The following is an 18,796-nucleotide window of genomic DNA, read 5'->3' as shown; positions in this document are numbered from 1 at the left end:
GGAGGATTTGTTACAAATGCAGACTCCCAGGCTCCACTGCCAGAGGGTCTGACTCTGTCAGATAAGGCCTCAGATACTATATACATTTTTAAGCTTTCTATGTGTTTCTGGTGGAGAGTCAGATTGCCAGCAATGCTGAAGAAAGATAAGTAGAGTACACTGAAAGTAACTTGCAATTTGAAGTTGCAGTCCGGTGGAGCTCAGTTCTCTCCCTATAGCATACGGAAAATTAAACCAAATAGTCTCTGACTATCCCCTCCAGGACCCAAGTAGATTTTGAGATTGGTCATATCTTTGAGACTTTAATACCAATCTAAGGCCACAGTAGAACAGGTGAGTCTCTGTGGCCAGAGCACACCTGTTCTGGGGCCAAATTTGGTCCTCTGGGCTTTCACTAAGGATTTCTTTGGTTTCTTGGGGTTTTTTGTTTGTTTGTTCAGTTGTTTGGGGGGTTTTTAGTGTTAGAATGAGTAAAAATTGCTGCGAATTCAAATTTTCCAAAGCAATCTTGCAATCTCATGAAACAAGGTACTGTGCAAGCTCTGAGGAAGAATATTCAGAAACAGAGACAGGAGCACAGAGATGGGTTTAGAATGGGGAGCCTGAAGGCAGATTTTACAATCTCAGAATTTGGCTATGAAGACCCAGGCTTTAAGCTCTTGAAATATGTGGTAGTGAATGAAGAACTATCCATGGTTATCTTTGACCATTTAATTGGAAAATCTAAAGACAAGTGCCACAAATTACTCCAGTGACTCACTGGGTTTTCCAAATCTCTGGTCCTGTCCTGCTGCTTACCCCTAAGAAGAATAGAACACCCACTAAGGAGGGTAGAGCACTCCCTAAGGGGAACAGAGCACCCCCTGAGGAAGACACTGCACCCCATAAAGAGGACAGAATCATTATTTTATTTTTGTCAAGGGAACATCTCCACATAATAGGAAGTGCTGATGAGCTTAAGATAAAAAGCAACAATTTCATCTGTTCCAAGCCACTGTCCTGGCCCACAGAGCAAGCTGCCATGCTCTAGTTCCTCTAGTGTCTTCCCTAGGACTTGTCTAGGCCATAGGCTTATACTACTCTAACTGTATTGTCAGCATTGGACAAGATCTATCTGATCTCTGATATGAATGATGGCAATTGATCCACACAGGTACAAACTCATCTCTAATATTTGATATTTCTATTTTAATACTACTATATGCTCTCCTTTAACTTGAACCACAGTGTGTGGACATTGGAGATACATATCCCAAACCTAATTCTTTAGCCTGAAATCACATGGATTATGATGAGACTTAAGAAGTTTGCTTAGTCAAGAGCAGCTGATGTATCTGGAAAAGTAAAAAGGTGGAAAATGAAATGAATTAGTGTTTTGTTCCCCAAAAAGGAGTGTTATCTTTGCAGTTAGTTGACTGTTTTATATTTCCAAAATAAGTGCCAATTTGGACATTTGTGGTTGATTTGAGGAAGTGGAAATTTGGCTGAGTCAACGGAAACTGTTGCAGGATACCCAATTGTGCTCTTCATTGGGACCATTTCAAGGAGAAAGCTGCCATTGTCCATGCCTGCATAGCCATTAAGGAAGACAAAAAGGACACGTTTGTTAAATTGGCCAAGTTTAAAGAGACTGTTTTGAAAGAAGCAGCGGTAAACATTGCCCCAAAACCGTCAAAATGAAAAGAATTGAGAACACCGTGTACAATGTGAGTAAAATGTCTAAGGCAGGACAACCCGGACAGGCTGTGAAGACAAGACATCCATGACAAAAAGCCAGCATAAAATAAAACAGAGTGGTTGGACAGAAGGTTTCAAGGGCCTCAGCCAGTGATTGCATCTGTTGCCTAGGCCTCATTTTATAATGCAAGAAAACTTGTTCCTCGTAGAAATAAGAAGAACCCAAGGCTGCTCAGAATTCTGCATAGTGACAGAGAACAGGAATCCTATATGAAACAGCAATTAAATGGTGCTGTGAGAGGCCACACAGCATCACTGCACATGCCTCTCATGTCAACTTCACATAAGACCATGCCATAGAAGAGGGGAAGGGGTTGTGGGAAGATTGAGTATGGGGCAGGGGTTTCCCAGCTGCAAGGTCAGAACACAAGGACTTGAACCCAAGCTTCTCAACACTGAATTTGAAGCTCAAGGGATGCCTGGATGGTTCAGTGGTTGAGCATCTGTCTGTGTTTGGCTCAGGGTGTGATCCTGGGTTCTGGGATGAAGTCCTACTTCTGGCTTCTTGTGGGGAGCCTGCTTCTCCCTCTGCCTGTGCCTCTGCCTCTCTCTCTCTCTCTCTCTCTGTCTCTCATGAATAAATAAATAAAAATATTTTTTAAAAACGAAGCCCAAGAGGGTTAGTTTGGTTGTCAGAACTTCTCAAAGAGAAAACCATCACATTTGAATCTCTAGAATGAGTTTTCTTAAGCTGTGATCTTAACACAAATCACATCAAAGTCTAAACTTAAAGCCAAACAACAGTGCCCAATCCTGTATCCAAACCATCCCAGGGGGGATCCCTGGGTGGCGCAGCGGTTTAGCGCCTGCCTTTGGCCCAGGGCGCGATCCTGGAGACCTGGGATTGAATCCCACGTCAGGCTCCCGGTGCATGGAGCCTGCTTCTCCCTCTGCCTGTGTCTCTGCCTCTCTCTCTCTCTCTGTGACTATCATAAATAAATGAAAATTAAAAAAAAAAAAACCATCCCAGGGAATCTGATAGATGGTAACAGAGCCATGGAAACTCCTTCTCCCCTTCCTCCCCAACATGCTCCCCAGTCCCACAGCTTAGAATATGTAGTACACGTCTCAGCTCAGTCACCTTCTTCTGGGGATGAGGATAGTTAGAAACAAGCTTGGTTCCTGAGGGATGCTTTTCCAATAATTAAGGAGAAGAACGAAACACCACAAGTATCATTTGTTGAGCATCTAGTTCTGCCAGGCATTCTGTCATTGTCTTATGTACATTATCTCATCCACTTCCTAACAACCCTTGGGTAAGATACCAAATAATTCTTATTTCATGGTTGTGGAAACAGAAGCAATTGTAAAGTAAAAATGTGCCCCACTGCTGCAACCAGTAAGAGGAGCAAATGACCCAAACTGAGGTGTGTCTAACTCCAAAGGCCTCCTCAACTCTGCTTTGCATTCTTCCATGATTTCTATAAACTACAACATATTGACCATACAAGTCATCTAAAAACATGAGCCTCTATAAATGGATGCAATGATGGTAGAGCTTCTTTACAATCAACCCATACTCTCAGTCTGCACCTCCAGTTTTTTCTCTTGCTCTTTTGGGTAAGTGCTTGCCTGCATCCAAGAGGTAATTCCAACTTTCCAGGAGACAAACCCCTTGAAGAATAAAACTTACAACATTTCAGAAAAAGATAAAAGAACAAATCTCATATTTCTAAATGATAAAGGAATAGACTAGAAATTGTAGGGTTGGGTGCTGGAGATATTAACAAGAGTATAAATTATAATAGCTAATCCAAAAAGGGCTTCCTAAAACCTGGGATCAAACCCAGACCACCTTCCCCAAAGCCAAGGTCTGAGTGGAGAGCACAGAGGGCCACTGTTCCACTGACCACAAGTTAGGGGCTGGCAGGGAGCAGCCCTGTGCAGCAAGCAAGGCCTAGGCCTAGTAATATGTCCTGACATTTTACTCTCTTTCTGGCCAAAGTCAAATGGTCAGCTTATTTTTATTTCTTTCTTTCTTTTTAAGATTTTATTTATTTATTCATTATATATAGAGAGAGAGGCAGAGACACAGGCAGAGGGAGAAGCAGACCCCCAGCAAGAAGCCCAATGCAGTACTAAATCCTGGACCCTGGGATTAGGCCTGACCTTCTTCACCCACCACTAGAGAAGAAAAGAGATTCAAAAGCAACCAACATGATTTAGAAAACAGGCATAGGACAAACAGACTATTAGGATCTGGGAGTAAAGAAGGAATTGTTCCATAAACGTGCTGGAAAAAGCCAGCTGTGCATCCAGGGCTGGCAGGGCTGGGTAGGGGTTGTAGGGAGCAGGAGAGGAAGGAGTGTCAAGCCTTAAATCCCTACCTCACACCTAACACACATTCAGACTTCATCTGGATCACACACATAGAGGAGAAAAGCAAAGAAAATTACACAGTTCAAAGAAAATATAGAAAAATATGGGATAGAATTTTTTAAAAAGCATAAAAAAGCACACACCCTCAACAAAAATGTTGATACACTGAGTTGTCTTCCATTTAATCTGTATAATGTACTATCGTTAATTTAATCTGTATAATAATAGAAATCATTAGCATGGTGATCAGTAATAAAGCTGAAGGCAGGGCTACCCCATTCCCAACAATATTCTTTCTGGGCTCCAACCCAGTCACTCATACACGTGCATGGGGAGACCAGGATGAAGGTGACTGTTGCAGGTCCAACTTTAACAGGCAAAGAGTAGGTCTACCCAGTATCACTCAGCAGAGAATTATTTCATTAACAACACCACAGGGTTCTAATACATACAAAACAATGCCAGTGGAAGAACTAGATTGACAAGTACAAACATGGGCAACCTCACCAATATGATTTGAGTAAAAGCATCAAGTTGAAATGCAGTATGATATTATTTATACAAAATGCTAAAAGCCTATTAAGTTGTAACTTAATAACATATATCATTTTGGTTGACTTTCTCCCTATGAGGCTTAAATGGGACAATGCTTGTAGAGAGCCTGAGGCAGCATCTGGTAAAAGTGAGCCCATGTGAATATCAGCTTCTATCCATATTGAGAAAAAAATAAACCTCTGGCTTTTTGAAGGCCCTGTTTTTGGACTGTCAATTCTTCTGAGGCAAGCCTACATTTTACCTAAAGTGGTGATATACCATTTCATACTTTTTAAATGAATGTAGAATATTTTAAAGTTAAAACAAAAAAACTATACACAGAAAAGAAAAAAAGGAGGGGGGCAATGTAAGAAGAAAGCTCTGCTCTGGGTCTAAGGAAGGCTTGCCAGAGGAGCAGATGGGTACAGGCCTGCATCGAGCACAAGTCAGAGAGCTCAGCACCTGTTGGTAGAGACAGAAAGACACTTTAGAAGACAAGATCTCAGCAACCACAAGCACGTTTATAATAGGATTGACTGTTTTTCTGTCTTCTTGTTTTAGTTTTCAAATCCACTTTGGCCACGTAGAACTGAACCTTGAACAACATGCGTTTGAACTGCACAGGTCCACGTACAGATGGGATTTCTCCAATTATTAACAGTGTGGTACTGTCAACATATTTTCCCTTCCTTATGATCTTCTTACTGACATTTCCTTCCCTCTAGCTAACTTGATTGTAAGAATACAGTATTTAATACTATAACACATAAAATATATGTTAACTGACTATTAAATTGTCAATAAAACTTCTTATCAAACTGTGGCTAAGTTCTGGGGAGTCAAAAGTTATAGATGGATATTCAACCACACAAGGGTCAGCTGTTTCATGTAAACAAAAGTAAATGAGATGGGATAGCCATCTCTGGTCACAAGAAAGGCAAAGTATGGTTTCTAACAGTGAGTCATGGAGTGGTGATTGGGGCAGCTAGACTCCCACGGAGTGATGATGGGATAGTGAGTGGGCCTGTTCCTCTTAAGCAGGTTCTGCAATACCACTGGCTCATAATCACATGGCAGGCTAAACCAGCGGAAGGAAGAGAAAACCGCCCTGGTGACTTTCCATATGCACATGCTGTAAGCAATTCCTGGTTGCAGCATCACATATCTTGTGGTCATATTAATATTTTTATTTTTCCCTTTTCCATTAATACATTCAATTGTTACTCCTCTTTATCAGTTTAAATTTGCTGGAAGTCTAAATTAGATGCCTGCCTTAAGTGATCAGGACTCAGTCTCCTGGAGACTCACACAAGAAAGGTTTTCCAGCTGGAAGCCCCAGGTAAAGGGAGGCCCAGGTGAAGAGTGGCTCTGCCTTGTCTGAAGGTTTCCTGCCCCTTCAGTGCTTCCTTTGACCTTGCTGTGATCACTCTATTCTATGTGAAGTCCAGGGATTCTATCTGTCCCTGCTTTCCTCTTTGTCCACATGGACTCTGGACACACTCTTGTTTCCCAGCACAGGAACCAGAGCACCTCAGGTTATCTGGGTGGGGCCGCATGAGGAACTGTCAAGCTGGAGGTGCAGGGCCCTTAGGAAGCAGTCTGGAAGCCAAACGGACAATCCTGAGCAAGACAGTGCAGGACAGTTGGAGGGTAGGACCAAGTCAGGCTGGGCGGTGAATCAGACCATCTGGAAATTGTTGAACTGTAAGGTCAGAAGGAAGGAGCTGGGAGGAATGTCCTGTGTCTAGGACAGAGATGGTGATTTCTACTCACCTGCAGCATCACCTTTGTCTCCACAGGGAAGAGCTGGTGGTTTGGTCCTGGCCACTGCTAACATATTCTGATTTCTGAAAGGACGGCTTTCAGATATACAGGGCTTTTGTTCTAAGGAATCAAGCTCATTTCAGTGAGCAGTTACTGAGACCTTCCTATGTGACCCATATGGGGCGCTCTATACCAGTAACATAAAGGGAGCTTGACAAAAGTCCTACTTCCCCTAGAAGACAAGCACTAATTACTTAGGTTAGTGAGACAGAGTTCTTCCATGGGACTCTAGACAGCATTACAGAGAAGGTACATTTGGCCTGGGCATTGGAGGATGAATAGGAGTCCCTAGAGAAAAGGTACCCCAGATCCCAGATAGAGGGGTGGTCTGACAGACAGTTGTGACAGGCTGCTATAAGCTCCCAGATGTGGATCCTATACCTCTAGGTTTATTTGGGGCCTACACAGTGTCTGTGCCTATGTCTTTTGGGTTCTAACAGGGTAGGATACACTTTCATTCTTCTCATTCCTTGGCTTAATATCCTTCTAATTCCTTCCTGATATGCTAATAGCTGTCAGTCTGGAAAGGGAGACTACCCAGACCACTAAGGATGTGGCAAGAGTATAAACATACTTGTAAGAGTAAGGTATCCATCCATGCACTTTTGATTCCAGGTCTGGATGTGGCCAGCTGCGAAACTCTTCTTAGTTGCACAGTGAGGACCAGTGTGGTGCACATCCCTTCTGTGAGATCATGTGATGACATTCCCTTGGATGAAGAAGACATTGACGTATTAAAGACAGATCTGTGTTCTTCAGGCCCTTACCATGGCAAAGTGTGAGGACCTCTGTGGGCATTTGCTGGCTCTGTTGGGACACTTGCCCTCTATCCATGTGTGTCATGATTCTGTTTCACACATATTTCCATGGCCTGTCCCCACTACTGAAAATCCACAGAAACATAACTATGATGGCAAACACTTCCATCTCACCCCAAAAACAAACATCATTCTCAGGCTAAAAAAAAAAACATATCATGTAAGCTTCGGTTTGTATAAACTTAAAGCCATCTGAGAAATGATGTGACCATTTCTTTTTCTTTTCTTTTCTTTTCTTTTCTTTTCTTTTCTTTTCTTTTCTTTTCTTTTCTTTTCCTTTCCTTTCTTTCTTTTCTTTTCTTTTCTTTTCTTTTCTTTTCTTTTCTTTTCTTTTCTTTTCTTTTCTTCTTTTCTTTTCTTCTTTTCTTTTCTTTTCTTTTCTTTTCCTTTCCTTTTTTAAAATTTTTGTTTTTGGTTAATCTGCATTTTTGAAATATGACGGACATACATAAACTACAGCATTCTACAACTCATAGATTAGAGGTGAGTATACAACCGATCAAACTACCACCATCATTACAAATAACACATCACAGCCTGGCAGGATGGAGTCTGTGGGGAACAAGGCAACAGTGACCATGGAACTTTGCCTGAAGACTAAGATCACATAAAACTGTGGAGGTTAAGATACAAGGATGCTCACATTCCCTGGAGTAAGGAGATGAAGATCTCAGGGGGGAGGATGAGCTGGGGACACTTGGAAGGATCTCCTGAATGCAGGCAACCCTCATAGTGCAAAATTTTAGTTGGAGAGACCCCTCTCCTGGGAAGGATGCCAGCTCTAGGACCTCTGGGCAGTGAGGATGGGCTGTCAGATTCTAAGCAGCCTTCTCTGTCTGTAGGGCCATCTGGTCACAGATGCCTAGGGTCTGAAAACTCTATACCAGGCATGGAGTTCTGACACCTCCCCTGATCTGGTGCAGTGCCCACAAACCGTCCTCAGCTCCAGCTTGTGCCCTTACACTTGAATGACTTTTCTTTGCAATTTGGCTGCAACCCCTCCCCCCACCAGGGACTCACTCTGAACTGTGCTCCCTAACATGTGGTCCAGAGATCAGGACAATCAGCATCCCCTGGGAGCAGATGAAGCACCCGAGAGCAGGTGAAGATGCAAACTTTCCAGCCCTGCCATAATGACTGGGTCAGAATCCTGGCTGATGGAAAGGCCCAGGGCTCTGGGTGTCCACAGGCCATTCTGGTCCACCTGAGTTCACAAGGAGCAGCAGGCAAAGGCTGAAACCTTTCACAGGCACAGAGTTGAAGCCTTGTTTGGAAGAATGTGCTCTTTAGTCCTTCCAGAGTCCCATCGGCTGCTCCAGATGGAGGCTGTGAGGGTCCTTCTCCAGAACCCAGACTCTGCATACAGGAAATTGTGTCCGCTGAGTCTTCAGGACCTCTGCCACGAGAGGGCACTGATGCACAGCTCAGCCAACCCTGGGAGCTCAGTGGTTTACTGCTCTGTGTCTGTTTCTCCCTCACTCCACCTTCTCTCTTCTAGAGCAAATTCCTACAAAGGGATCTATAGGCTCAGTGTGTGTCAAGGGTCACTTTTGCTGCAACACCTTTGGAGAGTGAGTGCTTACATCATGCATCTAGGCCCCCAGGCTGAGCACATGACAGCATATCCAGAGGCTGAGAAGTGCAAAGGGAGATACAGCGAGCTCAGCTGGAAGCTTCTGGTTCCAGGAACTTGAATTCTCCTAGCCTGGCATCATCCTCGGATCCAGTGAGCCTTGTCAACTCCACTACTCTAGGGGAGCTGGGGACATGAGGGGGATACAGATAACTGACCCCATCAAGAGCTCAATGTTCCTTCCTTCCAAAGATACCCATTTTTCCCTGGGCAGGTTGCCTCTGTCCCCATCAAAGCTGGCTCTTGGCCACTCATCCTCTTTTGGATCTGTCCTTGTCTCAGTGGCCCTCACCCTACTGCTGTGTCCTGGGGTCATCTTCCATTTCTACCCCTTGCTCTTATGTCCTTGTATCAGCCTTTGATTCTGGGGCATCCAAATGAAGTTTCTGCCCAGTGAGGAGCTGAGGGGGATGTTGTGGCTGGGACTCAGCTACAGAGGACCTCTGCCTCCCATTGCTGGTTCTTTCCAACCCACCCTGCCTGGGTTTGTCCCTCTCTCTGGACACAAGACAATTTTGCAGCTTGGGATGGGGAAGGCAGGGTGAAATGTGGGAAGGGACAGTGTGTAATAGTAGATAGGAAATCCAGAGGGAGTTGTTATGAAGCCAATGTACTGGACCAATGCCTAGGGAGCTTCTGATTGGAACCTGAGCTGGGAAAGCAAAGGCCATGAGTGCCCAGATGCCTGTAGCCATGCCACGCTGGCAGTGTAGGTGGGCTCTGTCTGCGACCTTGCTGCTGTTTCTCTTAGGTTCCCCATTCCTAGTGACTCATGGGTCAAGATCTGGAGAGGAAGTAGATAATAATGACCAGAAAACCATGGAGATCTTCCTCTCTGCTACCGTGGAGTATGCCTTACATGTATTCAACTTGCAGAGCAATGACACGAAGGCCTACAGGTTGGTGCGCATCCTGGATTCTAGGATAGAGCAGGTAGGTACCACACCCTGGTCTAATCTGCATTTGCTATAAAGTCAGATCAGGAGGGTCCTATCTAGAGATTTTGTTCTGAAGTTCATTAAATACAGCAAAAATACAAACTGTAAATTTCATTTATATGAAAGAATTTGAAAATTTAATTACCCTGGTCAATGTCTACCACATGTAAGATGTTCCAATTTTTATCTTTATATGAAGTTACTTATTGATGATCAAAATACAGACTATGAGAAAATAAAGATACTGAATATGGAAAAGAACAAGACAGAAAGGAGGAAGAGAAGATAGATTGAGAAAATATCAGAGATGGATTGAAGAAATATTCTAGGAAAACATATGCAGAAAGAAACAATAGACATGGAGAAAGGGAAGGAGAGGGCCTAAAGATCAAAGCAGCAAGGATTCTCCCCTTCCAGAGCAGCCTCCTCTCTGAGCTCCTCCTTATGGTCTCCACCTAAGGGGATGGATGCTACTTTACCCTCTTCCCATACCATGCTTCTCGATCCTAAAGCATTGTCCTTGTAATGCTGTGTCGACAGAATGCAGCCAGGAAGGTTGCTTCCACATGGGCTGTATCAGGAGCAGATCTAGCTGTAGGTTGGATGTGCGTGCTTTAGAAAGCATGGAAGAGTGTGCATATGTGTAAGTATGAGTTTTTGAGTGACTGTATGTCCCTTTCTGGGTGTCTGTGAGTGCATGTAGTAGTTATGGGTGTGAGTAGCATGAATGCATCACTGAGTGTGTGTAGTATGTGTGCACATGTTGGGGTATTCTCCAGAGGGAGAGGACTTCTGCCCCAAGATACAGAGGGAAGGGTAGTGCGAGTTACACCCTGCAAGGAGCTCCAACCTCTGTGAATATTGCTGAGCCAGGTCCCAGCTTGTCCTGCTGTCCCAGCTCTCTCAGGTTAGACCTCTGCTCTGGAGCCCCTAGATCTACACTCACACTGAGTTAGAGTGTGGGGAGTAATGGAGGGTGGAGTAGTGGGTATGGAATGGAACGAATTGAGCAGAGAAGAGTACAGAAAATTCCAGCTGCACTTTTTAATAGGACAAGAGGTATCCAGAAGCCATAGTTGAGGGGGTGGGGGTTGTGTACACCCCCAAGCACTCATGGGCTCATGTGAGTATTACAATAGCACTGAAGGCCAATTTCCTGTTGTCAGTCAGTTGAAAGGTGTGATGATGGAGTTGTAGATGAGACTGCTACTCTGCAGCCGAAATTATTCAGCAGAATCTTGAAGAGCCAACACCAAAGCACCAAGCATTCAGCACCTGTACCCTGGAAGTGCTGTTGTAGCTTCAGAAGCATGCTGGAAGTTGGGCTGAGTCTCCCTAGGGCATTTGGGGATGTGAGGCTATAGTGTGTGATGTATGAATGGTGTGTGACCAGGCCTGCCTCTACCGTGAGTCCGACAGCAAACACAGGCTTCTTTGATTGAACTCCCCAAGCTTGGCTTTATCCCCAGCAAGCTCAGCCAAGCCCAGAGGCAGCTCCCTATGTGGAGGAGTGTTTGAGGCTTTCCCCACAGTGCATGGTTCCACACTGGCAGTTGTTCAAGGGAAACAGGAGACAGATTATCACACTAATGTCAATGTCAATTACAATTCAAGGAGAAGAAGATGATGGCATTTTCCATGGAGCTGCAGCTTAAAAGAACAAGATGTGGGAAATTTGATGAAGACATTGACAACTGTCCCTTTCAATCAAGTTCAGGACAGAACAATGTAAGACATATAGTAAGTCTCTCAGGTCACACAACTGAGGATTCAGCTTGGGACAGAGGGGAAAGTGGGGTAGGTGACATTGTCATTCCTAGGCACATAGAGAAGTGACAGAGCTGCAGGCACTGTTATGCCCACCACTGTTGCTACATAGGAGCCCAGCTGGGCAGGCCATCCTTCAGGTGCACTTGTAGCCCCTGGCCAGACTGGGAACTGACTCTGCCCACTCACCCCATTCCAGTTGCCAGCCACTTGGGCCACAGTGGTGACATTGCTCCTGGCCAAGGGTCCATGTCTCTTGGGAAAGCCATTGGATATTCCTCCTCTGGTCTTTATTGATGTGCCTTCCCTACAGAATTCAGGAGGAGAAAATTGAGATGGGCAACATGGCCTTTGCTAGACTGGCTTTCTCAGGTCCCCCTGAGAAAAAAGGCCAATGGGATGGGGATTGAAGAGGGGACCACAGCTCACCTCCCATGCCCTGACCAGATTCCATGGACTATCAGTTACTGCTTTGGGGAGAACGTCAAGGTGAACCCCCCTAGGGTGAGGGGCTCCCCTGAGATAGAACCCCTAGGAAAGAGCACCGCAATATTGTACTATGTGCATGGGTCACACTGGATCAGCCCGAGTGTTGCCCTGGAGACCACAGGCCTAAGGATGAGAAAATGGCACAGAAGCCCCTGAAGTCAGGACAAGGTCCTGCATTCAGAACAAGCAGTGCTCAGGTGGGGCTGCACCTGAGAATCACAGCCTGTATCCCCAGTTGCTAATGCCGGTATGGGTGGTTGGGATATGTGTGGTGTTTACAGCAGGAGCCACTGTTTTCAACCATTCTCACCCACTTTCCATCCCTGTGCTTGCCCTCAGATCATCACCTGCTTCTTCACCATCAGCACTGATCCCTGGAATACAATATTTGAACTCTGGAACAAGACCTGCTTGGAGGGTGGCTCACTCAGTTAAGTGTCTAACTTCAGCTGAGGTCACGATCCCAGGTCCTGGGATCAAGCTCTGCATCAGGCTCTCTGCTCGTTGGAGTCTGCTTCTCCCTCTGCCTCTGCCTACCATGCTCCCTGCTTGTGTTATCTCTCTCTGTAAAAACAAAAAACAAAAAAACAAAAAACGGCCTGCTTGAATGGCATCCACTAATGAGATCCCAGAACACGTGGCTCTGATTGTTCTCCTGAACACCAGTCATGTCCTGTTGGTCACCCTTCAGTGGCTGAGCAGCTTCAGGTTATGTACTGTTTATTTACAAAATCTGATATCTCATATATGGGCATTGTGAAAATTCTTCATTGTTCATTTTTTATGTAGAAAAATTATTAAACATTAGCATTTCAAGAAGCTTTGTATGGCATGGTTCCAGATAGAGGGGCTGGGCAGGTGAAGGGCTCATCCCAGCAGGGCAGTGGAGTGGCCCCAGGTGGAGGGTTCTTTTCCCATGCAGACCTCTGGTGTCATCTCCAGGGGCACAACCTGGAAGTGCAGGAGACTCTGAGCTGCTGCCTTAAGGCTCATGAGGAATCACCTGCTCCCTAAAGGTGCAATGACCATGATCCAAAAGAGAGCCCAAAGTGCAGGATGGACCCAGACAGGCATTCAGACCCTCAAAACACATAAGTCCCCTGTATTGGGGGGCTTGCTCACACCCATTCCCTGATCCATACATCTGTGAGGATATGAGAGTACCTGTAGCTTCCACCCACAGAGTGATCCAACCACTACGAGCAGTAGCAGCAAGTCCTGGAACCTTAAAAATGTTGCATCAGGGATTCTCCACTTTTGGACAAGGAGTTTTCATTTTCATGAAATCCCAAGAGATACACAATGAAATCTTGAGTGTCACTACTCTACCAAAAGCTATGAGACTCTGCCTGAATTTCCTGGGTACAGATTTGCCAGACAATTTCTACAAATAGAGTTCAACTATTTTGGCCTTTGTGGGCCACCAGTTTTGTTCTCATCTCCTCATCATTGCTTTGAAAGCTCCATAGAACATATGAGTATATATTACAGTGTTGTCTTCCAGTGAAACTCTTTACAAACACAAGCAGGAGCTCTGTTTGGTCCTTTGGCTGCCACTCCCCCCATCCCCACTGACATAGATTCCTCTGCAGTGCCCATGAAGTGAATGTACCCAGTCAGTGTCCTGTCACCTATAATTTAATCTTGGACTGAATACACCTTTATAATTTACACTTTATTTTCATGATTATCAGATTACTATATTTCAAAAATTCACATTCTATATAGGGTAGAAAGGTTTACAGACACTGTGGAAGCAGACTTGTTCACTCACCTTTCAACTCTCCTGCTTCCTTTATGTTTAGCCTTCTTAGTATCACTGGAACAAGTGACATAATCTTCCAAATTCATGCGCAGTTACCTTTTTGTCTGTAACATGATAGCTGCTGTGTTGAATGGTCCAACTCTGGATTTATTGGGATACAGGTTCATGAGTACTAGAGCTTCTTGATGAATCCTTTCTCTTAGCATCACCTCACTGTGACTACTGTTCTGGAGGCTGCCAGCCTCCATCTAACCACATATCACATCACCCACTACTATGAGGAACTTCTTGCACTTGCCTGCTGACTAGTGATGTGTGGGAAGGAGTTGTCTCACATTATGGGACAATGCAGGGGCTATAGATGTCTACACTTTGGTGGGGATGAGTTTATCTCCTTGTCTTCACATGGGAGAGAAATGTGACTTGGACCCTCCATGTTTGTGTGGTTCTATGAAAATAGTGGGTTCAGGATGAGTGTCATGGTCCACACCCAATGTGGTGTCATTGGGCACCAGGTGTTGTAGATGGTGAGGAAAGGCCATGGGGTGCCCCAGCTGTGTGGGCTGGATGGCAGCGGGGGGGTGGACCAAATTCTTCAGCACCAGGAGTTGGGATTGCAGCTGGGGCTGTAATTCACCCTTGGACAAGGCCTATTATTCCCACCCTCTCCATCAGTGGGTTCTCCCCAGGCCCACACTCAGGGCCACTGATAATCACAGTGGTGACAACAACCCCTGGAATCTTCACTTTGCTGTTGGCTCAGTTGCAGCACTAAAGTCCACCTTAACTCTTGTCCCCAAGGCTGTGACTGAGAGTCAGACACCATGGAACAATGAGCTGATCTGGCCCTCTCATTTCCAGGCCAGGGCCCTCAGCCAGCTCCCTGGGCCTCTCTGGATATCAAAGGGAATTCATCATAGTTGGCCAGTGCTACATGCCCCCAGGGTTCTCAGTGGCCTCATACCAGGAAATGACTATTGTCATCCACTGTCTAGGGCAGAGAGGGTCAGTCAGAGAATAGGGGACTGGGCCCCTCTAAACCTGGCCGTGTCCTCAATCTTCCATGGGTGAATCTTACCTATGTTCTCTCCCCCCGGCTGATGCCTAGGGAGAGAGGGTATGCTCAATCACAAGGAGTTTTGTGAGACAGGACAAGACTTTAGTCATGGCCACACTCATCTTTGGACCAGAGCCATGAAGGCTGCAGAACCATAACTCCACCAATACCCCTACTCCTACCCTTACTGCTACCCCTACCCCTAACACTACTCCTATCCCTACCCCTACCCCTAAACCAACCCCTACAACTACCCCTGACCTTACCCCTACTACTACCCCTGCCCCTACTTATACCCCTAACCCTAACCTAACCCTACCCATACCCCTACAACTATGTCTACCCCTACCCCTATCCTTAACACTACACCAAATCATACCCTACACCTAAACCTACCCATGAACCTACCTCTACTCTTACCCCTAAACCTACTTCTAACCTTACCTCACCCCTACCATTAACTCTAACCCTAATCCTACCCTATGCCTACATTCACTCCTAATCCTAACCCTACTTCTACCATTACCATTACCCTACCACTAACCCTACCCTACCAACACTCCTACCCTACCTCTACTCTTACACCTTCCCATACCACTCCTCTACTTGTACCACTAAACCTATTATACCCAGACCCAAATCTCTAACTTTAACTGTACCCCTACAGGTATACCTACTCCTACCACTACACCTAACAACTTCTAACCGTACCCTAAACCCTACTGCTAACCCTATTCCTACACCTACCACTAAACCAAACCTACCACTATACCTAGCGCTACATCTAACCCTAACTCTACCCTAAGCCCTAAACCTACACCTATGCCTACTCCTACCCCTAACCCTAACCCTACTCCAAACCCTATCTCTAGCCATGCACCTAACCCTACTATTAATGCTAACCCTACACCTACACCTACACTATACTTACCATGACCCCTACTTCTCCACTTATTCCGACCCCTGACCTGACCCCTATCCTACACGTACCCCATCCCTACCCCTACATCTAACCCTACTCTAAGACTGCGCTTAACCAGACCCCTAATTCTACAACTAGCCCTACCTCAACCCCTATCAGTCACCCTACCCTACACCTAATCCTACCCCTACACCTACCCATGCTTCTAACCTTACTCTACCCCCAACCTTAACACTACCTCTCATCTACCCTATCTTTACACCTACCTCGACCCCATCCCTAACCCTATTACTACCACTACCACTACCCACTTACCCACACTCCTAACCCCACCTTACCCCTACCTCTACCCTTGCCCATATCCCTACCCCTATCCCTAACCCTATTACTACCCTTGACCCCACTCCTACCACTAACCCTACCCATACATCTAACCCCAACCTATCCCTACCCCTAACCATATCTGTACCCATACACCCAACTCTACATCTACCCTTACCTCTACCCTTAACACTACAACTAACCTTTCCCCACACTTAAACCTACCCATGAACCTACCCTTAACCCTACCCCTAACTCTACTTTCACCCCTACCCCAACCCTACCCTTAACCCTACCCTACCCCTACCACTATACTGAACTATAACCCTATTGCTATACCAACTCCTAACCCTAATCCTACTCCTCCCCTTAGCCCTACCCAATCCCTAATGCTAAACCTACCCTTACACATAAACTTAACACTAACCCTACCAATACCAATACACCTACCCATACACCCACTCATACCCCTAACCCTACTCCTGCATCTACCCCTACACTACCCCTATCCCTAACTGTACCTATACTCTTACCCTACCTCTACCTATACATCTACACCTTCCACTAACCAGAACCCTACTAGTATAGTATCTACACATGCCCCTAACCCTAACCCTACCACTAGCCCTAAACCTACAAATACCCTACCACTTCCCCATTACCCTACCATTAACCCTAACCCTACACTTACCCCTACCCCTACATCTACACTTACTGTAACTCCTACTCCTCCCTTAGCCCTACCCCTAACCTGAACCCTACTCCTAAACCTATACCGACACCGAAACCTAACCCTACCCCACCACTAACCCTAACCCTACCCCTCTCCCTACCTCTACCAGCAACCATACCATTGCACCTACTCCTAGCCATATCCCCTTCCCCTAACCCTACTCCTACTCCTACCCCTACACCTAACCCAATGCTTACCACTCCCCTAATCCTTCCCCCACCATGACCCCTACACTAAACCCTATTCTTAAGCTTACTCCTACCTCTACTCCTAACCCTACTACTAAACCTACTCCAACCACTACCCCTACTCTACCACAACCCCTAATCCTACTCCTAACCCTACCCAAACTGATAGCCCTAATTGGACCCTTAACCCTACACCTTACCTTACCTTTAACCCTACCCCTACCCCTACAACTACCCCTATCCCTACCCTTACCTGTGACTCTACCTTTACACCTACCCTTACTCCTTTGCCTAAATCTACCCCATTCCTAACTCAACCCCTAACCCTAAACCTCTCCTAACCCTACCACTACCCCGAATCCTACCATACACCTACACCTACTCACAGGTATAACCCTACCCCTACAACAAGCCCCACACATACCACTAACTATACTCCTATCCTACACTTTCCCCACCCCTAACACTATAGCTACTCATACCCCTAACCTTACTCCTATTCCTAAATCTACCCTTAACCCTAAACCTACACCTCACCTAAATGTACCCCTAACCTTCCTCCTACCATTACCCTTACCCTAAACCTGCTCTATACCTACCCATAACCCTACCCCTACCCCTAAATTTATCTATACCTCTACCCCAACCCTAACCATACCCCTACCCTAATTCTATCCCTAACCCTACCTATACCTCTAACCCTACACCTAACCCTACCCCTACTTCTAACCCTACCATACCCCTACTCGTAAGCTTAACCCTGCCCCTAACCCTACCACTAACCTTAACCTTATCCCTACCCCATCACCTACACCTACCCCTCACCTTATCCTTAACTCTAACTCTACCCCTACCCCTACTCCTAATTCTAATCCAAAATCTATCCCTAAACCTGCCCCTCCTCCTACTCCTAAACTTACCAATAACTTTACCCCAAACCCTACCTCTACCCCAAACCCTACAGCTTACCCTACCCTACACCTAGCCTTAACTCTATTCCTAGCCCTACACCTACCCCTATTCCTAACCCTATCATAACCCCTACCCTTAACCTTATCCCTACCCCTAAAATATGTCAACTCCTAAACCTAGCCATACACCTACCCATACCCCTACCACTAAGTCTAAACCTAATCTTATCCCTACCACTACCCATAAGCATACCCATACCCCTATCCCAACATTTCCCATACACCTACCCTTACCCCAACCCCTAACCATATTCCTACATTACCACTACCACACCTCCTGCCCTAACAATAATCTGACACCTATGACTAACTCTACCCTCTCCTTGACCTTACACCTACTCTTGCACTACTTATACCCGTACCCCTACCCCTAAACCCACCATTACCTCTTCCCCTAACAATACCCTACCCCTACCTCAAACACTACTCCTACCCCTACCACTACCCCTACCTACCCCTAACTCTATCCATACCCAACACCTACACCTACTCCTAACCCTAACTGTGCCCCTATGCCTACACTACTCCTACATCTAACCCTAACTATACCCATACTCCCCACCTGACATTAACCTTACCCCTAACGCTACCCGTGCACTTACCCCAAACTCTACCACTATCCCAACCTCTAACCCTACCCTTACATTACTCATACCCCTAACTCTGCTCCTACACTAACACTATCCCTACCCCTATGACTAACCCTTCCCTACCCCAACAGTTACCCCTACCCTTGCACTACTCTTACCCCACCACCACCTTTAAACATACCCTTAACCC

The 18,796-nt window shown here is 45.8% G+C and overlaps 1 protein-coding gene across 1 annotated transcript; it reads left to right on the top strand.

Annotated features, from left to right (window-relative positions):
• The first annotated feature begins 9,525 nt into the window (after window positions 1-9,525).
• On the top strand, window positions 9,526-12,875 carry LOC112912826 (cystatin-9-like). Its single transcript, XM_072743618.1, has 3 exons — window positions 9,526-9,798; window positions 11,418-11,531; window positions 12,399-12,875. The coding sequence occupies exons 1-3, from the start codon at window positions 9,535-9,537 to the stop codon at window positions 12,492-12,494; spliced, it is 474 nt and encodes a 157-aa protein (XP_072599719.1). The 5' UTR covers window positions 9,526-9,534; the 3' UTR covers window positions 12,495-12,875.
• Window positions 12,876-18,796: the final 5,921 nt, after the last annotated feature.

This window comes from Vulpes vulpes, chromosome 2 (genome assembly GCF_048418805.1).
Source record: "Vulpes vulpes isolate BD-2025 chromosome 2, VulVul3, whole genome shotgun sequence".
Classification (NCBI taxonomy): Eukaryota; Metazoa; Chordata; class Mammalia; order Carnivora; family Canidae; genus Vulpes; species Vulpes vulpes.
The sequence above is the reverse complement of the archived record's forward strand: the minus strand, read 5'-3'. Positions and strand labels throughout refer to the sequence as shown.